Below are 27,157 nucleotides of genomic sequence, written 5' to 3' on the forward strand. Positions count from 1 at the left end.
TGTGCTAGTGTTCAGAGTGTAAGAGGATTATGCTTCCTATGTTAATCCAGAGTTTAGAAATTGAATAAATATGCAAGGATTCTGTGCATGTGCCATAGGAGTGCCCTCTATCTAGTCCCAGGCCTATATTCTGAGTTAAATCAGGTCCCCACTGGCCTGATCTAACAAAACTCTGTACTATGATTCTGCTCTTGGCAGGGGTGATGAGGTGATGGTGCTTTGTGAGGCACCCTTGGCCCATGGCTGAACATGGCTAGAAGCAGTGTTTTTTATGGCCTACCTTGTTAGAGCAGCAGGCAGCTTCCCTCCCTGCAGAGACTTACAGGCCAGGCCAATGACCCGAAAGCCCTGTGCTGCGTAGAGCAGGAGCTTGCTTTCAAAGTTTGATGGGACTGTGCAAAAGAGGAAAACACAATTTATCACAGCATGTAACTGCTTTCTAATGAAAGGAAACCTTGGAGCATGGAAGGTTTATGTCCCAGAGGACCTGTACAGCTAGAGTCTACCCATAGGCCAAGCACATCAAAGAAAGAAGTTTTTGTTCAAAGAAAGGAAAGTTTGTTCAATAAGAAAATCTTTGCCTCTCCTTTATAATTTTGAACTTCGGTCCTAAACTGCCAAGACTTACCTTCTTCCAGGGTGTCATGAAGGATCTGTGCTTCTCTAAATGCCCTCACAAAGTCTGGAGAAAAAACCCAACTTTTTTGAGAGAGGGGACTTGTAGACAACTTTTCCAAATATCTATTCTGCCAGAGACTGTACGTCTTGTATAGGAGTTGGTAGTTACTTTTAGCTCTTATCTCTCTCAAAACCCCTCTTTTTTGAGAAGGGCTGTGTGAGAGTTTAGCCTTAGACTTGGAATACAACAGAGACACTTTTCAGGCTTTAGTACAAAGTCTTAGACAGAAATCTCATTTTGGCCTTCCATTTCATTGCACCATCCAAAGTCACTTATACATATCTGTTTCTAGGATGCATTTATGAATGTTTGTTACCTGTTTCTGATCTACACAGCATGGCTACTGTTTCAGGAGCCCCTTTTATGAAGGCCTGTGGGTCCCCACCAATTTCCTGGGCAATGACAGACATTCTTTGCAAGGCTGAGGAAAATGGGAACTGATGTAAAATTGTAATTCCTTCCACAGGGGCCTAGGAGAAAAGCAAGTGGATTACACAATCTAGCAAGGATTTTAAACTCAGACAGAAGGATTTTAGGTCTGTCCTTTGGGCCACAGTAAGAAGCTAACCATGTATAATAGGCTAATTTGTCACACTTAGACAGAAATGACTAGTACATGAAGATGAGATTAAATTTGTGCAGAAATATTTAGCTTAAGCAGTAGGAATAGTTCATTGACAATTTAGCAGACTAGGAAATGTAATTTACTGAAGGGAATTTACCAGTCCTGTTTCTTTAATAAGACTCTGGTAGGTGTTACACTGGTCTTGCAAAGGAAAATGGTTGTCAGAAAGTGTCCCACCAGGGTATGTCACCAGAAAGGGTCTGACATCAGCCAGCAGACGCCACTGCATTCCCCACTCAGCTGAGCTCAGCCTGAGTCTCAAGGCATGAGGACAGGCACATCCCTGGGCAATATCTAATCCAGAATCCCCCTGTTTCTGGTGTGAGCAGCAAGCTCCCCCAGGCGTCTGTAATCAGATAGAGCAAGGCAATTCTCTGCAGGCAGTACAGGAAAGACAAAGTGGACAAGGATACCCAAGCTTTCCTATACTGAAAGGTAACCCTTACACTGGCAGTCTTACTTGATCATGGATGTGAATCTTGCAAGTAACTTACAGTGGTGGCTTGAAGTCCAGGTCTAACAACAGTGGCATGTGTGGATCCTTGACCTTCGTTCTGGTGTCTGCTGGAATCATCTATCACCTGTGTATTGAAAGACAAAAATATTTCAGACTGAAACACCAGTACAACTGAAAGGAACCTCAAGGATCTATTTAGAGCTTTTCCTTGCCTCTAAACCAGGTCTCTTGTTTAGAGGGGTCTGTCTGATGTCAAACTAAATACTTCCAGTAACGGAAAATCCACTGCCTCTCTTAGCAATTGAGTAGAAAGCCTCACCAGGTTCACCAAGACACTGCTGTACCCTTGCACAGCAAATAGACTATGTCCTCTCATTGACAATAAATCCTTTTTTCATTACAGCAAACTTAAATAAAGAAAAATCTTTAGATATAACATAGACTCAATGAGAAAATAATACACAAGAATTTGTACTAATGTAGAAAGCTCTGCTCTTAAAGTATTCCACAAATCATCTGGATTTTTTTATCATCACAACATGATTGTGAGGAACAAAAATATTTTGGTTTTTTATTTGTGTCAAAAGAAACTCAAGTTATTTAACAAAATTCCTGAGGTTTTCATAAATTTGATAGGTGTCTGGCTAAACCTGAGATAGCAAGATGATCTACCCACTGTTTGCATAACAGCAAATCACAGCTTTACCCAGTTAGTGGCCTCAAACATTTTCACATCCAGAGGGTCTCCTTGGATCTTGCCCTCCCAAACAATTAATGAATGACAAACTGCCAGTGCTTTGAACACTGGGCCCCAAGGCAGGCTGTGGTCTGCAGGGAAACGATGAATATCCTGAAAGCTAAAGCAAAAGAGAACATAAAAGTTACTCTGAGAGAACACCAAACATAAGACTAACAGAAAAAAAATCCTAAACTGGGATAAAGTCCCATCCTCAGCCCACACCACGTGGATGCTCTGGGGACTTGTCCTCCCCCATGAACTGCTTTCCATGCACCTATAAAGGCTGGGATACACATGCTCAAACCAGGTGTGTTGTGCCCAGTTAGGGAATCCAATGGGATGGAGAGAGGAACAGATTATTATAAAATATCTTCCTTGAGGCTTGTGCAAAGATTCTTTGAGTTCTGAAGCAGATATAAGTTTGAGCAGCTTTGTATATGCACATTTCTGGACATGTAAATGGGCAAAATCAAGGCCACTGAAAGAACAGTGTCAATCTTGTGGGTAACAGTGACTTTCTGTCATAAAGGGTTGGGATTACACTGCAGCTTTGAGATCTAACCCAGGCTGTCTACTGAACACTGTCTGCCCCGACCTGCTGTGCCAAATGCTGGCAACAGTATATTTTCATGTGGATCAGGACCCCGGAGATAAGGCAAACAATTCATTTTCCAGAGGATATGGAAATAAAATTTAAAATCTAAACATGGGGAACTTCAAACTACTTAACTGTTTAAAAAGAAATGTCTTTCAGATTTGGTCCTTTGTCTAGTAGAAGAATCCAATCACTAACCAAATTTAGATGCCATTGGTGTGTCAAGGAGCCTTACCCGTTTCTTTCAGAGGGCAGCAAGCCCCAAAGATCCAGGCCATCTTCTGTTAAGGTGCCAGTCTAAGTTAAAATGTACATTTAAATTAACTTCTTACATGAGAGCTCCAATAGGAATAAAAACAATACTTATTTTAAGAAGTTACTGTCCAGAAAACACCAGCAGCGAGCAGAGCAATAGGGCTACCAGGCAATCCCAAGATTCCCAGAAAAACAAGAAATTGCTATAGCTTCTGTTCAGACAACAAGAACTTAAGTACAGAGCATTGGTCATTTTGTTTCTAAAATACAATGGAAATTCTCAATCAAACCCCAGCCTCCCACTCCCAGCATGGCTCCTTTACCAGTGAGGGCATAACCACCACACAGCCATTACTTTGTCAAAGCAGAAAAGGTTCAGCTGTCCACACATGTTGATCCTCTGTGGGCTGATGCAAAAGATGCCCTTTTTCTTCAGCCTCTGCTGGGTATAAATGATTCCTGTTGTCAAGGCAGCCGGCAGAGCTGGTGGGACAGCAATAGTGATAACATCCAAAGCCTTCTTCACCACTTCTCCTGTCTCCTCCTGACATAATAACAAGGACAGTTATCAGGAAGAGAGTGGCAAGAAGTGCTGCTTGCACCGAGCCCTCTTCATTGCTCCTCCCCTCCGCTGCAGGTGCTCCAGGCTGCGCTGTTTTCTGCCCGTGGTCCACCACATGTTCATCTCCATAAGAAATTAATAGCCTTGATTTAACCAGAGGCTTTAAAGCCTCATCACTGCTGAAGAGCAGCCTCCAGGCCTTCATCCATTCTCCATGCAAATAAACCTGCCAGGCTCACAGCCTCCTCCAAGACACATGTGTTCAAATATGCCAGCCAGATCATTGTACCCTCAGTCAAACCTATTTTCCCATGACACAGCACACAGGAATCTGCTGTTTATATGGGCATTCATCCAGATGCCTACAGGCACAGCTGGTAAGGTGACAGGTGAGACATATAGGATGGTGCTGAAAATGAGGGCAGAATGGATGAGCTAATGATTTCTTCTGACCTTATGTTCTAGGAGTTGTGAAAGAAAATTGCTTTTACCTGCAGGAAGAGACATGGAAGTAACAGTTACCTTTGTAAAAGCAATCTATAATTTGGGAGCTTAGAGGTCAGTGTAAAACTGACTGCCAGGATGCTGAGTGTGGACACTGCTATTCTGGGCAGTTGATATGAATGCTAAAGAATTGAATGTTTTTCAAACTGGGGTCACAGGACTGAGACACTGCAATCTAAAACAAATTTGCAGTTCAGAAGTACTTGCAAACCATCACAGAGGTCTACTTTTACTACTTCTGAGCTTGGGACTTTGACCACAAATCATGCTGCATTTGATGTGCTGAATTTCCATCATGTTCTGGTTCTCCCTTCATTGATATATTCTCAGACCACAGAACACATCAGTTTGATCATATTTTGTATCTGTTTTCTGTTAGAATGAAGTACTTAACCACTCACCTTTAGATAAACCCTCACAGAAGAGAAAGCATTTAGTACATCCTGTGATTCAATCTTAAAATATTGGCAAGACAATTTTAGCAATTGAGATAACATCAGCATGTATTTTACATATTACAATAGGGAAGATAAATTTGAAACAAGAAAAGGAAAAACTGCAAAGCAGACACAAGAATATGTTCGTAAACACACTTTCTTTGATATCCTAAGGGGAAATAATCTTCTGAGATGATTGTAGATTATTCCTCAGGAGAAAAATTATTCAAAAGCTGAGTTACAGAATCAACCTTACAACTCATGACTTGGATTTTACATTGGCAAATAACTATCATGGCATGAAATGATTTCTTGAAGGCTTCTGAAAAAGTTCTAAATCAATCAGGCTTTAAAATTTGCAGAACTACTGCTTACAGTTTATAACTGTTCTCACATTGATGCATGAGAGTGAGTGAACTGTTTTAAAAGGGTTTCAGGTGAACCATTTCTCCTGCATTTAGTAACTCACCCCATTAAGTGCAAATACACACACTGTGTAGATCATTCCAATGGCTGCAAATGCTATGAGGCACATCAGGAACCGGAGGGCATCCCTGTACAGCTTGAAGTTCATGGGTTTAGGGTAGAGAATGGACCTCACCAGATCCCCCTTAGCTGTGTTGAAGCCTGGAAAGACAAATCAAAAGCATTCCAAGGGGAAAATATTTCTAAAAATTTTCTGCAAAAAATGGGGGTCTTCAAAATTATTAATAATTTCTGCAACTTATGAAAGAAGGCCCAGGTGTTTCATTTGAGTGTATGTGATCTTATCTGCAGAATACAGAAAGGAGTTCTTTTTGTCTTAGGAGGAAGGATTTTTTTAATGTCTTAGAAGCAAAGCAAAATTCTTCTTTGTAATTATATGCTGGCAGTTTTTGTAGAAATTATGCCAAGCAAAAAGAAACAATACATAATAACTTAGGCCAGCCCAGGATAATGGTTCTCTATCTGTCTGTTGTAAATATGGATTAGTGCCTTTAACCTAATGTTATTTAAACTTTGTCAGACTCTTTCAGTGAGAAAAATCATGGAAGGGAAAGTGAACTCAAGTGTTGACTGACCAGTCTGCAGCACCACAGCTTTCACTACTCCTCTGTCATCTGCCTTGGTCTGGATGACCTCTGTTCCACAGAAGAGGACATGTTTTCTGTAATCCTCTGCACAGTACACTCTCCAGGGCTTGAAATTATCAGCTTGTGGTAGGTGGATCTTTGTTACAGGAATACTTTCTCCTAGGGAAGATTAGTTCAGATGAGGAAAACTGCAGTACACTTAATAACAGCCTGCTGACTTTCAAATAAGTACCCAGACACCTAGATGGTAAGTTAAAGGTATTTACTAGAGCAACCAGTTTACAGAAATTTTACTTTTGTATTTTGACATCTTCAGAGTGAAGAGAGCTTAAAGCCTAGCAAACAAACAGAGTGCCAGAGAAGAGTTTTCCTTTGCATCAGTACAGCAGCTTCATGTAAGTCTAAGAACTGAAAGCAGTCCAAGGACTCCAAACCCTGATTGTAGATGTAAAGACTTGAAAAGAGGCCTGAACTGGTGTTGCATGACTGCCTTTGAAAGGCCACAAGTTGTTTACCTAATTTGAACCTGATGTGCAGATCACTACACATTCCCTCAAGAAGATGGGAACATGATATCCCCTATTCTCCCTCTCTAGTAAAAAGGAGAGCCTTTAGCTCAGTGCTTGACAGATGACAAATACCCTATTTATGTCAAAGCAGACACTAAGGTGAAGAAGAAATGGTTTGTGACAGCTGAAGTCTTCTAAATGGAATGTGTTTCTGGAATTTCTCCATTATATGAAATTTCAGAACTGTCAATTTCAGTTTGATTCAGACCAAGACCAAATTTAAAGACAAGAACTGTGACCTCCTCCTGCACTAAAAACCCTGCTTTTCAGTAACCTCTCCCACCTGGTGTGTCCTCCACTGCCACCACAGGAATGTGAGGGTAAGTGTCTGGAGGGCTAGACAGACACTCCACAGGGATGCTGCAGCAATGAGACATCCAGTAAGTGACAGAAACCCCTGCAGCCAGAGTGGACTGTGGGCCCTGTGAAGGAACAACTTTACTTCATATCCATTTTCTTCTCCTGTCCTGCTCACTCCTCTTGACTGTCCACTCTTTCCCTTCTAATCAGATCACCTCTTCCTAAATGCTGCACTCCACGAAGGTAGGAAAGGATAAATTGCCCTTCCTAAAGTCCATATTGTCTGTTTAGACAATTAACAATTCAATCTCTGTTATATCAAACCGAAAGAATCTCCTTCTTGGCCAGCTATGGACTGTCTCACAGAAAGGGATGTGCATGATAACTCTGTCTGTCCTGTGTCACTGGCTGCAGCCGTGGGGCAATGATGGTGTTCAGGTGGCAGACCTGGCAGGGATGAGCTGTACCTGTCAGCATGCTTTCATTTACAGTGCACTGCCCGCTGACCAGGACAGCATCACAAGGCAAAAGGGTTTTGCCCTCTTTCAAAATCAGCAAATCTCCAGGAACAAGATGGTGTGATTCCAGCTCTTGGAAACCTGAAAATGACAAGTAATGCAAACTTTGTGCTTCATATATTTCTCTGTAGCAAGGGGGAAACATACAAGGAACTAATTGCTGAATAGAATGCTTTATAATGGCTGATAAACAAAGAACTACAGTAGGACCTATGTATACAACCTCCAATATTTAGGAAAAGCCTAGACATCAATTCCAATTGTAGAATTAACCCTTGTCTACCCAGGATCCCAACCAATGGTTACTGTTCCATTGCACTGACCTAATTGAAGAGCCTTGGATCTAAATTTCTTCACTTGACTTCATCTCTTTGGACTGGTTCTAGATACCTCGACAATGAACAGACTTTGCATGGAGCAATTAGATGGACTCACAGCTATTCAATGGGTATGTTGTTGGCTATGTCAGCACCGCTTTAAGAAAAATTACTTCATTTTCCTGACAATTTTCAGCTAAGGCTGCACTCAATTATTAATATGTTTGATATGCCACAACATATCTGTAAGTGAAATTAACTCTATGTGCAGAAGTGAGTTAACTGAGCTGAGAAACAGAAGATGAAAACCACTTTAGAATAAATCTGTTACTATACATGCTTTATATAAATTACTACAGAAAGAAAGCACATTGGAAAAAAGAAGCATAGAGGAGTCACCTTCCTTATTTCTGCAGACAGTGACCATGATGTTGTTATGAGACTCAACCAGTCTGTGCAGTTTAATGGATTGCTATAAATTAAAGAAGAACACACAAAAGTATTACATCTTACTTACATGATGCAATTTGTCCACTAACAACTATTTCCTTTTGTTATTTGTGGTTATGAGAACCTTCAGAAACTGACCTCTGGCTCTACCAGGAACTATACAACACAGAGAGAAAGAAATTCCCCACCCTAATTACAGAGAGCGTAACAAAATGTTACCAGGTGAAGCACTGGAATGGGGAAGGGAGGATGTGGGTAAGGTACCACACAGAGATTATGATGACTAGGAGACCAGGCCATTGCACCTGCTACTACACAATGTCACAAGACTAAACCTCTGAGTAAGTCTTGTAGCATTGTGTGCATGTTGTAACATGCTGGCCTGTCCCAGACCAGGACATTAAAAAGTAAATCTGACTTGTGGAAAATGTGAGGTGTCTCACCTTTCTAAGATCATATACGGTCAAAAATATTGAGATGAGAGACATGAATATGATTGCTATGGCATACTCCATGTAATCTTCAGCAAACCATAGACACACACTGAACAGCTGGAACACGTAAAATGGATTTAGGACCTGTTTGGAGAGACAGCAGTGGTAAAGAGCTGGCCACATTTAAATGGCTCCAATATACTTAGACAGTCCAACCTGTTAGAAAAGGTCTGGAATAAAAGACATTAAGTATTGTGACTTCTGGCCCCCTTTGTAATTTTCTCAGCAGTCACTTTAGTCTAATCAGATCAGACCATCTCCATCTGACAGAAGGCACAAATAATATGGACCAATAGGATATTATTTGGGATGTGAATGACTCAGCCCAATCCTTGTTTTTTTTGCTTCTTACAAGAAATGTAACAAAGGTGAGAGAAGAGCAGATTGTGCTGTGAGCATGTAGCTCACATACCATAAACATACCGCCACAAACACCCTGTTTAGGCCACATATAGGCTGTTCCAGTCTGAAAGAGGTATTGGTGCTTTGTGTAGTGCTGTGCCCAAAATCATGAACTCACTGGAGCTCTCTGCAGATACAGGCATGTACCAGGTACTGCTGTTCACTTAGCCTCTGTGGATTAAGAGACAGCCCTTGTCTGGAAGGTTTGATCTCCAGTGCAGCTTGGAAACCTTCAATGGCCCTCAGAAGGCAAATAGAATGAGCTCCCAGGACACAGATGCATAGAAATATCAAGCAGACACACAGGTATGGTCATGGAGGATAGGGGAAAAGGGAGAATGAAGGAATTTATGATGATTTCATGGAACAGCTTTCAACAGGATTTGAAAAAGAAATGTGCTTGAAGAGTGAGTTGTGGGAAGTTAAATCAGATATAGAAACAATTATATGCACACATGGCCTCCCAAGCCGTTTAGAATAAAATCAACAGAAATGCTTAACCTCTTTGATGAGTAGTTTCCAAATAGGGATCACTGGAACATCAATAGTGTTTGGCCCACATATAACTCTCCTGTATGGGATAAAGATACATCACTCACAGATACAATTGACAATACAAGTGACAATACAATACCAGTGACAATGTCACTTCCTCAAGAGAATACAGATTTCAGTCATCCTGAGAGCTTCTTTTGATCCTAGATTAAAGGCTGGGAGGATATTTTTTTAAGAAAAGAAATGTAAATGTCCCGACAGTGCTTACATTAGAAAAGATGGCTGTACCAGTGACATTTATTTATGCAGACAAGAGGTGTAACACAACCTATAAGGCAAATGTTTCCATCACACAAGAATTTCTTTGAGAGACCATAAACAAAGTAATTCTGCATCAAAAACAAAGTGATCCAAACCCAAATAATTTTGCAAAAATTATTGGAATGTAGGATTTGACATGAGCTAAGATCAGGAGCTGGATTTTCAGTATTTAATCAACTGAAGATTATTTCTCTATTCAGCAGTTTCATAAATACATGTTCTGTAACTTGCTTAATGATACAGTAGTTTATGAGAATAAGTTTGATGACTAGAACTAGTCAATTTGGAGCTCCAATGAAGAAGCAAACATGCATCTGATCTGCACTCTTCCACAGAGACTTTCTCTTTTTCCAAATAAGAACTTAAAGTTAGTTACAGGACATAGTTATTTCCTGACTGAGAACAATAACAGTGATGAATACTGAGACACTTCAAAAACTTTGACAAGGAATAAACAACATTCTCTAGCCCTTTTCATTCAATATTTCCATGCATGGCTGTTTCATCTAAAATTATGAGGGTATTAATAAATACACAAAAAACTCATGAGAAATGCACCAACAGATCGAATTTACATCTCTTTGAAATCCATATGTTGAGTGTTCATGTTTTAAAATGAGTACCTGACATTCTGTTCATTGCAGGTGAGACCAGAACCAAATTTATCATGTATAGCTGAGCAAGTGTAGTGGTCTTCTAGGACTCTAAAATAGAAAGAGAGAGTGTTCCTTAGGATATTATTCACAAAGACACTTAACTTCTTCAGAGATTTGTGCAACCAGTGCAGTGAACTCACCCAACTTTCTGGAACTGTTTTGCATAGACATTCCAGACATAGCGGATTTTTTGTACTTGGATAGTTTTCACCTGGAAAACAAGACAGGGACAGCAAAGCATGCAACACAGCAAACAAAAATACTCTGAGACTTGCTCACAGAGCTCATCTAGGCATCCTCACTGGGGTCAAGTACAGATAAAGGAAATTTTATGGGGGCAAGGAGGGAGAGAAGACAGGATTGCATTCACTGACACCCTAGATGAATTATAGATTGGGATCCCCAGTCTATAACTGGGTAACAGTGCAAGTTCCAGAAAGCTTTACAGATCTTTAGGTCAAGCAAGTACAAAGCAGTGTTCTTTCTGAAGAAAGGAATAATCTTCATTCTGATCTCACAGAATGAATGTAAGAGATCACTGATGCCATGGTGGCTACACAAGCAGCTGAAAAAGCCAACAGCTCCATTGTCTTCTCTCTAGTTTTGGGGAAAGCAGGGGGCTTTGGGCCATTTCCAAGCATGGTGCTGAGTCCTTCAGCTAAACAGATGTGCCAACAGACAAGAAAGGCCATCCCAGGATACTGAGTCACTGCTAATGCTAAGCCCTTGCAGAGCAGTTATCCATTAGGAACTCACACTGTCATTTATAACTTGCAGGAGGAGTCTGTCCTGTCCTGCACAACAATAACAAATCCTATTAGAGGTAATGGCACTTCCTATCAGCTGGCAGAAGGCAGGGCTATTCACCTGTACACATGAGTGATAAAGAAATCAGCTCCAGGGAACTCTCCCTGCCCAGTGCAATAAGCATTATTACAGGCCAATGAAATCTAGACTCAGCTCATGCACCGACTCAAAATGGAGCTATAACCACAGTCATTAACTTAACAAGAGGTCTGAAGTTAGGATTTCATGCAATAGGAGCTGCAATATCTGCAATGCTGGAAACGAGCGGGAAGCGAGGGACTCAGCTCCCTGTCAGATGAGGTCTTTGGACAGTTCTTGGGCACTACACAGAACCCTGAACACTCAGGGAGCTTAAATGGCAAAAACACTTTGAAATTTAATGATAAGTAAGGGCTTTTGAATTGCTAGGGAATGATTAAACTGTTCTCTTTTTGCTGCTTTGAAATCTGATTTTTCTATCTAGATGTTTTGATTGATATGAAAGTGGTATTCAAAGGGCCTATTATTTGAGGCTATATTTGGCTTTTTTATGTTACTAATTTGATCCTCAAAAGAATGTTACAGACCTGTCTCCACTTTTTCTGCATTGTGCCAGTTGATTAGATTAGCTGACACTAAACTTTCCTATGTACACTAATATATGTCCACAGTAGAAACAGCAACAGCTTTGCTCAGCTAAAGTTAGGTTTATATTGAAAATATTTACTAAAAATTGTTTTGATATAAAAAGAAATTTTAGTAAGTTAGAAATTTATTTCCTGAAAGGGAAAATTGCTCTTTTCTGGATTTGTCAGTGCAGTGCTTTAGTATCTACAATCAAAAGCCAGATATTAGCAAATGTATCATTTTGCATTCCTATTGCTCACACAAACTTAACCTGTAATGCTAAGCAAGGCACATAGCTGGACAGTCTGGTACATATTTTAGACATGGCATAATTACATTTACTCAGCTGATGAGGGACATTGAGATCTGCTTGGATCAATCCATCATCTACCTTCTCCCCAGTGTCTCACTGGGATCTCAAATCTATGGGACTGGCAGAGACCAGGATACATTTTTGCAAGAACTGTCGATAGTGACTCCTGTTAACCAGACTCCAGCAAATGCACTTTAAAGAAGAAATTGGTGCATACAAAGGCAAAGAAGCAAAACGTGTTGATGAAACATTTCTGGAAATACTGATCTAGCTCAGGCGCTTTTCTGTTCTATTCCCTATCTGCATTCTTCCCTGTTTTCATGTCACTGGGGCAGCTGCATTCAGTTCTGTACAGACTCCTTTCACCCCTAAATTCTCTGATTCCTATGCCAAAAATTTTTTTTTAAATTTGGAACTGATTCTCCACTGCCAACCTCAGTTTCCTGAAGCTCTCCTACTTATAAACATAGTTTTTCCCTCAGAAATAGTGAGAATTCTCATTTCATAACCCCCCTCAGAATAAGAGAGGATTTTTACAGAGGTAGTACAGTTGAATCCTTTTCTTTTTCCACAGCTCACTGTGTTCCTCAAGCTGCAAGACTCTTAGCTGCATATGTTTCACAGCTCACTTTTACTCCATGAAGCATGGCTGAGATTTGCCATCATCTCCCAGATGCTGCAAAGAATACTTCACTTACTAGCAAACTTGGCTTCATTATGGCTTTGCTGAAGATTGAGTCTTCCTCAGGGGCTGGATTGTCTGATCTACTTTTGATAAATGCAGACACAGAAATCCATGTCACAGTCTTACGAGAATAAGTCCGAAAATCATCCTAAGTGGATATAGAAGAGAAATGTCACAATTTGCCCCAAACACAGACCAAATTCACTTTCACCTCCGAGTCAAGCAGCCTTTCTAGAGCACTAGTCTGGCTTTTTTTAAGGATTAGCCAACAGTAGCCTCCCAACACTTGTGATTTAGAGAAAAATCATTAGAATAAGAACAGAACCACTGTCCTGTCAAAATGTGAGTACTGCAAATACTTCAGTGACCACAGGTCTGGTGTTTGGCTGATAAGGATGGAATGTGAACACCCAGGTCAAGATCTAGGGCAGGCAAATAGCACGGGACAATCTGAGATGCAGTGACCGTGCTGTAAAGGGAAGATCAAAAGGAACACAGCGCTGTGCTGCAAAATGGAGGTTTAGTGCCAGTACCTTTACAGCCGCTCCTGAGTTAACACTTCATTGGAAGAAGTGTCAGCACTTATGGCACCTCAGACAAGCTTTTACCACAAACTGAGTTCACGACCTTCTCATTTTTTATAAAGCAAGTTGAACATTAGAACTGCCTGATAACAAGGGTTGGTAGTACAGTCTGAGAGATTAGAGGAACTACTAGTAGTGAGTAGCCCCATGCTAAGTTTCAGTCCCAAACACTGAACTACATGAACTAAGGCCAGCTATGAGACTGACTTACAGTCTGTGTGTGAGCAGTTTTGCAGTTATGAAACTTTAATTGGAAAAGGGAAGAGTAAAAAACATTTCTGTACCAAATATGAGCCCTTTGGAATAAGTTAATTGTTAAAAAAGAACTTTAAGAATGTTTATATATCTTATTTGCCTGCTTTTCTTTTTAAACTGGCCTTTTGAGCAGAATAACATTTATTTTCTGACATTTATCTTTCGACTTCAGAATGAGTAGAGATTGGGATGCAGATTGAGATGGGAACCAGTGAATAACACAGGTGCTCATCATTTGAACTAAAGTGAATCAAAATTCAATAACAAAAGTGAGTTAATAGGCTCCTATATTGCAAATGTAGAGATAATGATGACTTAAGAATTAAGGTTTTATGTGAAGCAAAAGATAATTCCAAGGATCAAGCTGATGAGATTACTTGTATCCTCATTAGCAGTAGCCATCACATTTGAGAACTGATATAATCATAATGTAGCAAAACAAAACAAAACTGTCATTTTAACACAAAGAATCATTAAGGAAATCTTAAATTTTCAAACACTTAGAGCACATTTGAGAAAGCTACTTGATAACAAGAACATACAATATGATTCAATTCTTTTTTAATTACACAAAGGATCATTTAAAAACTCATTTATTTGAAAAGTGCTTGGCATGGCACGTCTTTTTAAAATTACACACAAGAATTAAAAATGCAAACTGAATTGAGGATTAGGAAGGGATATTAAGCCTAATATGATGTTTTTAATAAAAGAAAAAACATACCCCCAGACTATTAGGATGCAGATTGTTTAATTAGAAAGTATTCACCATGCAGATCTGTGATTTTCAAAACCTGGGATTTTAACTGCAGGCTGCTGTGCTCATTTGAGAAGGCAGCTCAAACACAGAGGCAGTAAATTATCCATTTTGCAATTGCAAACATTGAAAATGCCATTGTTCAGAAATCTTTGAAGCAGAACAAATCAAATTTCTGGAAGTAAACCAACTCTGCCAGCTCCTGGAGCATTCAGGCTCAGCTGGGATTCAGACCCAAGTCTCAGTTTACTTCTTTAGTGTTGCAGCAACTTCCATGAAATAAAACCAATGGTTTGCATATGTTGCAGTGCTTCAGTACAGTTCTCAACAGGGAGTGACCTGCATCAGGAAACTACAGCAAAATGTGCCAGCTCTGAAAGCATTAACTGCAGGATTGCAAGCTTATTGGACACGGGGAAGGGCTGATGGGAAATGGAAACACAGAGCCAAGAAAAGCAGCAGTGTAGGCTTGGCCTCTTCTGTGTACTGATCCCTCATGACACACTTGGACACTGCTGGGACTCTGCTAGACAAATCTTTAATTTGGCCCAGTAGATGAATTTTGGCAGAGAGCAGCATCTTCACCACAACAGCCAGGTGAGGGAAACGGGACCTGCTGGATATTGCCAAACAAACAGATGCTCTAGAATCTGGAGCACAAGGCTACAATGTAGAAAGCACAGGGATGGTAGGAGGGAGGAGGAAGGACGGAGAACAAACAACAGCCTTGAAACCACAGATATTATGGGTTTTATCAGCCCAACGTCTTTCACCTTGTTGGACCACCTATTACACTCCATTCCCATCATCATCATACACGTAATTTGTGGGATATTTTTAAGTTCTTTAGATCAACAATGGTACACATAAGATATTATTGCAGGAAACCAGCAATGCAAGAGATTTCAGCTAACTGGATACCTTACAGTTAACTCACCTTCCAAATAGCCACCTACTAGGGACTAATTAAAAGATTATAGTAGGCACCTACCGTTGTTCTAAGCAGAACAATATCTGCTTCTTCCAAGCTGCATCGGATGCAGTTTATCCACACATCCCACTCTGGCTTCCAGTAAAACAGCAGCCTCAGAGCCCCACAGGACAAGATGTACCCAGCAATGCACAAGGCCCTTCGGCAGCCTTGAGTTTTGTAGCCAAATATGTCCTGTACAGCAAAAAGAAGACAAAAATCATTACTATTCCTCCTAAAGAAATGCCTGGAATACTACACTTTCCTGTCACTCACTGCTCTCCCATAGCTACTGTTAGGTATGGTACTGTGAAAAACAAGCCATAGAACTTTTATTTGGCTACTTTAAGTGTCCTAAATATGATTACCAAAAATTTGCATCTTCAAGAGAACTTTTCATCCACATTCACAAAATCTAGATTGCTGTAGCCTGACCACTATTTTTATGTAGTTGTGAAAGTCGGCATGAGACATTGTTTTGTGTGTGCATGAGCAAGAATGATAACAAAATATAGAGGTTTAAACCTTTATTCCAAGTCAGGAATTCAGATTTGACCATCAGCTTTTTTAAGGGTCAGACAGCCGAAGAGCTTAAGTACATTTGCACCAGGGGATGGTGAGTGATCAGTGCAGAGCTGCTGCCTTAGAAGGGCTGCTCTCCTGCTCTAGCAGTGACCTGCACCAATGCACCCACACTTCAGAGATTCAGCCAGTGTCTCTGCTTGGTGCTGAATGACACTGTGTGCCTGCACCAGCTGGAGCTGCTGTGCACAACTTGGCACTGACACAGCTTTTGGAGCTGTTACCCTCTTCCATGACAGCTCCAGTATGGGGATTTTGGAGCTTGCCTATGTGCTATTGGCCTAATAGCTAATGATAATGATAATAATATAATAATAATAATAATTATTAATAATAATAATAATAATAACAGTTGTAATGACAACTGTTAGGAAGAACATCTAATAAACACTTGCAGAATGCTTTACATGTTCACAAGGCCAAAGGAAACTACTCATTTTAGTTGTATGAGTGGGTATTATTATTCCATTTTTAAAGCTGGGGAAATTGTTACAGTGAGGCAAGGTGACTTGCCCAAAACATGTCTGTCAGCATTACGTTTTAAGAGCTGCAGGTCTTGGTACCATAGAGAAGATGCAGCCTAAGCTAAGATGGGAGATTCCATGGCTGCAATTACATCAGGTGACCAGGAGAATTTGCTAGCATAAGGGTTAAGGTTCCACAATTTCTTCTTCTGAGTATATCTGCAGCAACTGTATAATCTGCTTCTGAGGATCAGATCTCTGCAGCCGCAGATATTGCAAGATCCATTTATAAGGTGAGAAGAAAAGGCAATGTAATTGTAAGGATGACTAATGCATAATTCCTGGTTTTGTGCTGGTGTCTTTGCTTGTTATGTGAAATGCAGGCCCTGCCCAGTGGTTCCACATGCTGCCTTGGCACACCTGCTCTGTGGCATTCTCCAAAAGACAGACTCTGTCATCTTAGGCAATCTCCAGGAGGTTTCTAAGGGGAAGAAACTGGCAACTGTGAGGAAAAATTACGGTAAAAAACACAGGAAAGTGGTCTGCACTGCACAGGACCTGGTTAGACCACCTGTGACATGAACACACAGGACTTTCAAAGGCTTCGATAATCTCTGAGCAGACCAAGGTAATAAGTCAACTCTGCAGCAGATTGAAGGAAGCCCATAGGTGGTAGCAGACAGACAAGCTTGCTAGGAAGTAGTTGGTGCGGCAGTCATGTGCAATTAATAGTCACGTGCTCCTATAACAAGGTAAAGGGTTTCCATTCAACTCTCTCTAGCTATAACCTGACCAAAAAGGTTAAAGAAATAGTGTCAGCACCAGCATACAGAATAATACATAGGACAATGTGAACTCACTCTTCACAGCAATTGCTTACTAGCAGGATCCAGATTGCTTATTAGCTTGGATCCAGACTTCACAGCTTGTCAACAAGGCAAAGGATCTCCCAAGGAGACAGAGACACCTAAGGGAAGAACTGTTAAAAGAACAGGCCTTTGGACTTCCTTCAGTATATGGCTGGACCTGGTATAACTAGAATAGTATTTTCAAATTGGGATGGGCATGAATATCAGGGTGGGGAAGAAGAGGATTGTTGCCGTGTGCATCTAGCTTCTGCCTGTGAATCACTCCTTTAATTTTCAGTTTTTGTGTCTTACACAGGATGTCTGAGAAGTCAGTAAGGCTGTACTGATAGAATTAAGAAGAGAGAGGGTGGATGCTCTGCATATGATTGGCAGCCATTTGGGATCATCATCTGTTGGCAGTGTTCTTCACTGAAATGTTCAATGGTTTCCCAAGTCTGATACAGCAAGAAAACCACAAAACTAAAGCAAACTCTGTATTTCCCCGTATTTTTGCCTAGGAAACCATTCACCAATATATGAAAGTATGTATCTGCATCCCCCTATGCCAGCATAGGTTTTAAGGCCTTTTTTCCAGAACAGTTTCAACTCAAAAAGAGATTTGACTCCATAGATTCCAAGACACTCCCCAGAACCAAGCATGCATCAGTATTCCTCATCCTGAAATACAGAAGAGAGGCAAAAAAGGAAAACTGCTCATCTTGGAAAAAAAAGACATGCTTTTTAAGATATCCATTATGCTGTGTGCTGGATCTTGCTGCTTCTCACAAGGAACTTTTCTGAGACAGACAGAGAGACAGATAGATAGAGGGATACCATTGAGCTGTTCTGACCCTTCAAGGGCATGAACTGCCATATGAACAGAGATTTTGGTTCAGGTTTGTTGGTTCATATCTTGATGAGTGTGACATCTCTGAATACAGCTGTTTAGGAGTTCTACAATGAGTAGCTAGGAAAGAATAAACATCAGATGTTAACTGATGCATCTGGATGTCCATGAAAGAATCTACTGCCAAAGCAAGTAACTTCCCACAGTTTGGAATTGTCTGGAGTGGGTCACCTGGACCACGTCACTGAGAAGTAAAGCTAGTCAGGGAAATAGACTGAGCTCCAAATTTGACTTGTGCCAAAGTTCTCTGAGCCAGAACCTTTCAAGCTTAACTTCAGTACGGAATGTTCTGTTAGGTTGAGGAGTTTTTTCTGGCCCTGTGCTTTCAGCTGGAAGGATTATAGCAATGAATGCTGCATTCATTAAAAAAAAATAATACATGAATAACTCCCTGTTAAAGCAGAAACTTCTCACTCATCAGATAAGTCAAAATGAAATTCTTTAGAAGAATTCTCAAAACTATTCTCTTCCACAAAAAAGGTGAATATTAGACCCATAACAGAGGCATCCACAATGTGCATGAAGAAGGAGGAACAGGCACACACATGGCACAGGTTTGTTTAGACACATTAATGACTTACAATAATTAGGGTTTAGAAACTCTTGAAGTTTATTTAGGATTCACTCGGCCTCTGCTACAAAGATCTCCAAGCAAATGCATGCCCACTAAGGCAAACAATACTTTTAAGGCTGGCAGAATTCCTGCTGAGAGGACTGCAGTGAGAACGTGTCTGTCAGGTTAGTTTTACGTTGTTAAGGAAATAACTTTTGCTGTGTTTCATTTCGTTGCACTCGTGCAGACATGCTTCTTTTGAAGAGGATCTGATGAATACAGATTTGCACCTTGACAACATTTCTAATGCATGAACAAGTTGTTAGAGTTAAATGAGTGCATTTGGTATATAAAACAGTTCAGTCAAAATTCTGTGTTCTTGAGTGCGTCAGACTAGGAAATGGTGGAAAATAAAATGAAGATTAGCTGTCTGTAAGACTCCTCATAGGAGGTAACACCATCTACAGAATAGACTGGTATACAGTGTTCATCTCATCTCTATAGAATAATTTTTAATAAATTGTAGTGTACAGTAAAATTTTGTTTCCCCATCTGTTAACATCCCTTTTCTCTTGAGACTCGCAACAGTCAGAGGAAAGACTGTAACAAAATGGTTTGACTTGTGAGTGAAGGGTCTAAGAAGGAGCCAGGATTATTGGACAGAAAAAGCTGCCAGACCTGTTCAGTGGCAAGTAAGGTTCTTAGCTGCTTTTACAACCACACAAAGCCAGCATTCAAGGGCTTATCACTCTAGTGTCCAGCAAGTCTTTGTTACTTATGTTTAAAATAAAAATTGCCTCTAACTGCCAGGTCATCTGCACAGCAGAATTTAAATGCAAATGTCAAACAAATTCAAGCACCTTTTATTTTGGTGAAAACAAAGCCTGTAGCTACCATCAGGGAACCTAAACAGTGGCTGTGAATGGTCATATTTCTGGCAACCCCAACACCAGGTACCCTATTATGAACAACCTGTTGCTATAACAACAGTTAATAGGATTAGACTTGAAAGACTGGCTAAGTTCCACGAGCAATTTAATAACTGAATCTCAGTCTTACCAACCAGAACCTGTTTCATCAAAGGTTTGTCCCTGTTCTCTCCGAAACCAGCAGTGACATTCACTATTGTTCCATTAGCAACAAGATAGTACCTTTTAGGTTTTATTTCAAAGTCACATTTTTCAAATTCAAAGTATATAAAATTCCTGTATCAGATTCCCTTAAGAATTGTGGCCTCTCAAAGGACACAGACAGCTGCCAAGATGCAGCAGTAAACTGGTGTGCACCAGCTGACTGACTGCATTCCTTCAGCCACAAGCAATGGGGGAACACATGCTTAAGACAGGCTGCTGGAAAATCCTTCCCAAAGCAGCAGCCTGTCATAGTCTATCACAATCTTCTGCACTGCAAGACTTCAGCTTCACACTTTAGGTTTTGTGCAACGGGAATGATTATTCCCAAGCTGTGCAGAGAAGAACATCAAATTGGCAGAGAGCATAAAGCTATTGTTTTCCTTCTTTGTATTCCGCTGTAAATGTACTTCTCAAAATCTTCAAGCAGATTTTTCTGAAGGGAAGCATACTATTAGCCCTCTCTGAGGCAAGCTGCTGTGTCCAGAGTTCTCTCACACTACTAAGATCTTTCTGGTACTACAAATGGTTATGGAGAGAGAGTTTATCTCATGCTTTGAATACACCTTGCTAAGTTTCAGCTGCATAGCAGAAGAGTGAACTTTAATTCAAGCAAATGCTCTGCAGCAATTGTAAAGTAATCTCAAAGACATGCACAAGGATATACAGGTTCCATTTCCTAAGTCAGAGTGATTACTCTTAAATCCAGGACTATGTAGCACCTCAGCTGTACCAAGAAATGGAAACACAGAAGAAAGCTTCAAAGCATTTCTTCTTATTAGAGCTCCCCAACTTTCCTCAGCAAACAGGACAGCTGGTGCAACACAGGGAAGCACTGCACATCCAGAGTTCAAGTGAATTACTTACATGCTTTCAAATTACTTGAACTATTCCACTCTGGAAGAACTGACACTTGCACAGCATCAGCTGTTACATTATTAGACCAAGAGATCTGATCTTGTTTGAAAAGTCAAGAACTGCTTGTTAATAATTTGGTTCAGGTAGATTAAACTGACTGTTGAAAATGGCATCAAAAATATTTTTCATGGCTTTGAATTTAAAAAAAATTAAATTCTCTTTACTTCACATATCCTTCTTCACTCCTCTACTTAAAGACTTCTCTTTCTTCACAACTATTCTCATTTACATGCTACTTTCTTTTTTCCTTTCACATAAATACACACATTAGCTGCTCTCTTTTTTCTATACACACATTGTTTTTTTTCTCGTCCTCTTACAGTACCTCATCCATCCTCAGGGATATCTTCCTCTATCTCAATCTTTTTTTTCTGTCTTGCATCTGTGTAACAAACATACATGCATTCCTGCCTAAATTAGCATAATTTGGCTACAGTTTTAATTGCATTTTCTTCTCAAGTGCTTTACAAGTCTTTTTTCTTCAACTTCCTTTGGGTACCCCAGGTGAATGAGCACTGATCCCACCCAGTGCAGGCACGGAGAGCACGGCAACTGCCAGACACTGGATTCATAGTGAAGACTGACTCAACACTGGGCACACACAGCAGCTGTGCACGTAAAACCCCAGATTCACAGATCCCTGAGCACCAGATTCAGGACACATGGGCTCAGTATGATATTGGTGAGAAACAAAAACATCCTTGGGATAACTGGCTCCATAGAAGCACAGCTTGGGTGTCCCAGCAGTGCACAGCTGGAGCTGAACATTCAGATTACAACAGCGTGACTGTACGCAGCACCAGACAATCCACTTAAACCTAATTAGCTCCAGCTCAATTCTGGCATTGCTAGAGTCAGCACCGATAGTGGTGAGAGCACAACAGGGTGTTTATAGTCCTAGAAGGACAGGGCAGGGTGGAGCAGAGGCACAAACCCAGCAGCTGTTTGGAGCTGGGGAGCAGTGGCACATCAGCACCAGGGCTAGAGCCAGGAGCAGGGTGCTGCCAGCAGGTTTAGTAACTGGCCGGCGGAGCCAGTCGGGTTCTGCATTGCACGGAGCTAATTAGTCCCCACCCGCGGAGCCAGTGCCTTGTGCTTCCTGCACTGCTCAGTTCATGCTGCTGGGTGACTCTCCACTGCATTCCCCAGTCTGCATTACGCAAAATGTGGCATCTCCCCTTCCCTGGATGGCTGACACAGCTGTCTGAAAATCTACATTTTTCTTTGCGAGATAGCAGGTATCCATGTTTGCACGTGACACGGTCTCTTTCACTAGAACAGGATGTCACTGAGCAGATTTTGAAGACTTCTCCAGGATTTCTGAGTGAACAGTTGTGTCAGCTTGGAAGTGACTGTGTTTCAATAGTTTTGCTATTGAAATCCTGCAGGCACTTACAGCAGTGCTCCAGTGGCTCTGCAGCACAGGAATTTTGAGAAACACTGCATTTACCAGATATGCCTAAGAACTGCTGTTGTACAGCTGCATCACGGATCTGACATCTCCAGCAATATCTATTACAGGGACAGAATCCATGTGAATAGCTGACTCATAACACACAGCAACGCCAAAGCTTTGCCAAAGCTTTGCAATGCACAAGCTCAGAAGCACTGAATTCACTTCAATCGTTTCACTATTTAAGAGCATTGCCATGCAGGAGAACAGAGATTTTGTGTAAACATAGGACTTATTTCCAGATGTTACAAAATGCATGCAAACATATTTCTCCCTGGGAAACTCTGGAAAGAAATATAGTATTTCAGTATTTAGGAATCCCAGCTTCTGAGATAGTGTTGGCAATTCAACAGACTGCATTAGTCAGTAATTTATGCAAACTTAACAGGTGTTTTTATGTTTTGGAGAAAGCCAAGGTTTCCAGCTCTCTAACTGGAGCTGATCCTGGAGTCCCAGCTGTCAGGTGGTTGGGGATGCCAGTCTGGCCCATCCCTCAAGCTCATATTAAACCATCTCCATCTAGATTTGTAACACCACATGAATAATCTGCTGAGCCATCATCCCCTGTTAGAGGGGATAACTGGTTAAATCCAATGGACATAATCAACCTTATTTTCTTTCCGCTAAAACAAAAACAAACAAAAAAAATTTTATATATATATATATCCCTTTCTAACTGTTTGTTTCTGCCAAGGAAACACCCCAACTAGCCATAACTCAATTACAGTCTGTAGCATTCTATTGCAGAACACGTGCCACCTTCTGCTTCATGCTAAGAAAGACCTAGACAGAGATACAACTCACCATCTCATTCTCTTCTCCCTGGTTAAGCTGTGCATAATGGTTCTTGGCAGAATTTTCCCCCATGAAATGAACCTCTGGAGACTTTCTACAGCACCCTCAGGACAGATCTTCAGCATAGTGTGCTTGAACTTCTACATTGAGGAAGTGCTCTAAGTACACACCTTCCTTATAATTCTGATGATGTTTGAAGTAGGGAGCTCCTCCCTCTCTGGGGTTAGCAGGTAACACTTTATCCCTCCTCCCTCCATTCTGTTGTTGGAGTTTTGCAATTGTGAGGGTTCATGCAGAATTCAGTCAAAAATGCAAGAAAGAAAAAGTTCAATCTTACAAGTGTTTGACACAATATGACTCCAGAGCATAACTCTGCTAGGTGCAAGCAAGTGCTGCGGCACAAAACTTTTAGGGGAGGGCAAGAGGGGAGTATTATTCTTCAAGAGATTATGGAATCACTGGAGACCAGGAGTGTGTCCAAATAAGAAACAAAATAGCCATTGCTGTTGTTAACATTCTTAGCAACCAGTCTGAGCTAAGTGTCCAGCAGTGATCTCCACATAAGCTGTAGAAAATAACTCAAGCTCTGGCACTGTAAAAAGGGGCCCCAGTTTGTGCAGGTGGATTTGTACACTGACTGTGTGTCAGGATCCAGCCAGGTAGGATTTGTAACGAGGAGCTTTATTCATTATTAAGAATATCCTCATAGAATGTTTGCTGACCGTGCCATATCGCTTTAGGACACATCACTGAACTTATTTACTCACTCCTGGGGAAAACTGGAGTTTCCCACTCATGTCAGTAAGCTGGATAAGATGTCTCTGACCTTTACATCAGAGCCAAAAGGAAGCTGGCAGGAAAATAACACTGAGAGTTTTGCCACCTCTTCTTTTTTTTTTTTGGGCTGCATTTGCTGATTAGTCTTGTGATTCATTCCCATTCCACTACTATTTCCTTGTACTTTGCTACTTTACTGCTTTTTAAGAAGTTACACAAGAAATATTTTAGGAGTGAGGTCAGGAAAGGCAAACCTGTTCTTCCAGTAAGTATGTTAAGAAAACTAAAACATTACTTCTAGGGTGACTGAAACAGATCAAGAGGTATCAGGTTAGTTCCTATTCCTCAGCATTTTGCTGCCACGAGGTATGGACTTGTACAAATCCATATCTCAAGCAACAGGAAAGACCACTGCCTATCCTCCAGGGCAGGATCAGAGGACCTGAAATGGAGAAATGCAGGAAACAGAGAAGAGAAGATGAAGGCATTAGCTGAGTTAATACAAACAGGTGTGCACCCATGCCCAGCACAGGGACAGATGTGTTTGAAAATGCTGGTGCTAAGCACTGCAGGGAAGTTGTTCTGCCTTGACACCTACCACACCTCCAAGAGGAGCCCAGACCAGAGGCTGGACTGACAAGGATATATCTGTGCTAAGCTGTGTAAGGGTGATTTATTGCACAAGATCAAGGGGGAAGAAGGTTCTCTCCAGGCCCAACTTCAGTGCTACCCTCTCCTTCCTCCTCTTCTTTTTTTTTTTTGGGCTGCATTTGCTGATTAGTCTTGTGATTCATTCCCATTCCACTACTATTTCCTTGTACTTTGCTACTTTACTGCTTTTTAAGAAGTTACACAAGAAATATTTTAGGAGTGAGGTCAGGAAAGGCAAACCTGTTCTTCCAGTAAGTATGTTAAGAAAACTAAAACATTACTTCTAGGGTGACTGAAACAGATCAAGAGGTATCAGGTTAGTTCCTATTCCTCAGCATTTTGCTGCCATGAGGTATGGACTTGTACAAATCCATATCTCAAGCAACAGGAAAGACCACTGCCTATCCTCCAGGGCAGGATCAGAGGACCTGAAATGGAGAAACAGAGAAGATGAAGGCATTAGCTCAGTTAATACAAACAGGTGTGCACCCATGCCCAGCACAGGGACAGATGTGTTTGAAAATGCTGGTGCTAAGCACTGCAGGGAAGTTGTTCTGCCTTGACACCTACCACACCTCCAAGAGGAGCCCAGACCAGAGGCTGGACTGACAAGGATATATCTGTGCTAAGCTGTGTAAGGGTGATTTATTGCACAAGATCAAGGGGGAAGAAGGTTCTCTCCAGGCCCAACTTCAGTGCTACCCTCTCCTGCAACTTGCTCTAAACCTCTCAACTTAACATTTTATTCATCTGAGACCAACCAAGCAAAGGGAACTCCAGTTGTTATACGAGAGCCACAGTATAAATTAAAACTAAAAAAGAACATACTAAATTCCATTTCTGATAAACCTGATTACATGGGGAAAATGAGCATTGCTATCTAGAAGCTGTAACAGACAGGGAACAACTGCAAAGATACCTTTTCTAAGGCAGGCTGATGATTTTGGGAAATGACTCATTGTTTTAGGAGGTGCCAGGGGTGGAAAACAGGATGGTCACATATGCTTTTTCTGCCTGGTCAGCTTTTCCTGCTTTCCCAAACATCACCTTGCTCTTTCTAGTGCCTGTAGCAGACTAGGATGCAGCAGGGGTCCTTGGTTGCTCTGGCACAGAGATGAGAGATGCAGAGTTCCCACCAAAGCAGGGTCTCCAGGGAAGAATAAAGACTCATACAATCTTTTCATTATTCATAGTTTTATTCCAGCTCCAAGGTGTTCTGCACTCCTAGAGAACACCCTTGTAGGAGTATTCATACCTTCACAACTGAAAATGAAGAAAAAACAGGTTAAAGGTGCAAAACATTCGTCAGTTCCATAGTCTGACAATCTGTCATAATAACTCATCAAAGTGTTAATCTAGAACCACAGAAGATGGTGACATTTGTTCATTTTCTTAAGCATGTTCACCATTGCCTGGAGAGAAAGCAGCCTGAATTGGAACCTTTAGTAATATGATGCTCTCTACTGTTTGGAGTAAGAATTACACAGTATTCATTCATAAAAAGTTATTTGTTAGCATGTCCTATGGAGTGTCATCATTCATATATTTTAATTGAAACTTGCCTTTAAAAGTCATACATAAATAACAAAAATAACTGGTCAAGCTAATATATAAAAGCAATGTAGGATTTAAAATATAGTCCCTTAAACTTATAAATAAATAGTCACAAAGTAGGCAAGCAAGAGACAAAAACACATGCCTCACCTCAACCCAACTTTTATCCCAGTCCTGAAAATACACATATGTATTACATCATCCTTATGCAATTTATTTTGCTTTGAAAAATCTCACAGTATAAACAGAAGCCTGACCTCTAAAGCACCCCAAATCTCATTTTCTGTTTCTCAGCATGTGACACCCAGTTCTGGCCACATTACAGAAAGGAAGCTGTGAATCAACTGGTGACAGTCCACAGGAGAGCACCGAGAAGAATGACAAAGGAGTTATAAAATATGGAAGAGGTGCTTAGAGTTTTTCTATCTAAGGAAAAAGAGATTGAGAAGAGTCACAGCAACAGTGTTCACGTAATGGAGAATGTAACATTATCCATGTCCACTGTGGACATGTTACAAGAAAGATTCAGATCAGGCACGAGGGAACACTTCCTCTTAAAGTTAGCAAGCGCTGGCATTGCCAGGTGAACGCTCCAGTGTCTGTGTTCTTTAGGGACAGGTGTGGCATGCACTGCCCAGAAATGACCTAACCAGGGGTGGTCCTGTGTGAGGGCAGAGGGACAGAGCTGATGAACTCTTCTGATGCCGCATTTGCCTCCTGCTTCATTGTGGCCAGAGGCAGCGCTGCCGCCCATGTCTTGCACTCCCCAGGCACAACAACAGCTGGGGACTCATCAGAATCTTATCTGTAACAGCGTGGAAGCCTCGGGTAGCACCACCCGGGCTGGGCCGCACCTCAGCAGCCTCCCCAGGCCTGCCCGGCCGGGCCGCGCTGGGTGCCCAGAGGAGCCGGGGCCACAGGGACGAGGCCCCGAGACGATCACGGGGTGTGAGGGGGGCACAGAGCCCGGCGTGAGGGATCCCTGATCCCGGTGCGGGATCCCCGATCCGAGTGCGAGGGCTCCCTGATCCCGGTGCGGGATCCCCGATCCGAGTGCGAGGGCTCCCTGATCCCGGTGCGGGATCCCCGATCCGAGTGCG

The 27,157-nt window shown here is 41.4% G+C and overlaps 1 protein-coding gene across 1 annotated transcript in view; it reads right to left on the reverse strand.

The window, feature by feature from the left end:
• ATP13A4 (ATPase 13A4) overlaps positions 1-23,147 on the reverse strand; it is a 36,536-nt gene extending 13,389 nt beyond the window's left edge. Inside the window, exons 1-17 of the mRNA XM_041414407.1 lie at positions 23,085-23,147; positions 15,447-15,620; positions 12,873-13,007; positions 10,589-10,659; positions 10,416-10,496; positions 9,478-9,547; positions 8,524-8,658; positions 8,030-8,102; positions 7,263-7,394; positions 5,915-6,085; positions 5,323-5,480; positions 3,706-3,894; positions 3,331-3,392; positions 2,468-2,618; positions 1,799-1,885; positions 996-1,149; positions 281-392 (exon numbers count right to left, since the gene is read on the reverse strand). Coding sequence (XP_041270341.1) covers positions 281-392; positions 996-1,149; positions 1,799-1,885; positions 2,468-2,618; positions 3,331-3,392; positions 3,706-3,894; positions 5,323-5,480; positions 5,915-6,085; positions 7,263-7,394; positions 8,030-8,102; positions 8,524-8,658; positions 9,478-9,547; positions 10,416-10,496; positions 10,589-10,659; positions 12,873-13,007; positions 15,447-15,620; positions 23,085-23,147 — 2,018 coding nt within the window. The remainder of the gene's footprint in view (positions 1-280; positions 393-995; positions 1,150-1,798; positions 1,886-2,467; positions 2,619-3,330; positions 3,393-3,705; positions 3,895-5,322; positions 5,481-5,914; positions 6,086-7,262; positions 7,395-8,029; positions 8,103-8,523; positions 8,659-9,477; positions 9,548-10,415; positions 10,497-10,588; positions 10,660-12,872; positions 13,008-15,446; positions 15,621-23,084) is intronic.
• Positions 23,148-27,157: the final 4,010 nt, after the last annotated feature.

Source organism: Onychostruthus taczanowskii, unplaced genomic scaffold (assembly GCF_017590055.1).
Source record: "Onychostruthus taczanowskii isolate IOZ18803 unplaced genomic scaffold, ASM1759005v1 scaffold45, whole genome shotgun sequence".
Classification (NCBI taxonomy): domain Eukaryota; kingdom Metazoa; phylum Chordata; class Aves; order Passeriformes; family Passeridae; genus Onychostruthus; species Onychostruthus taczanowskii.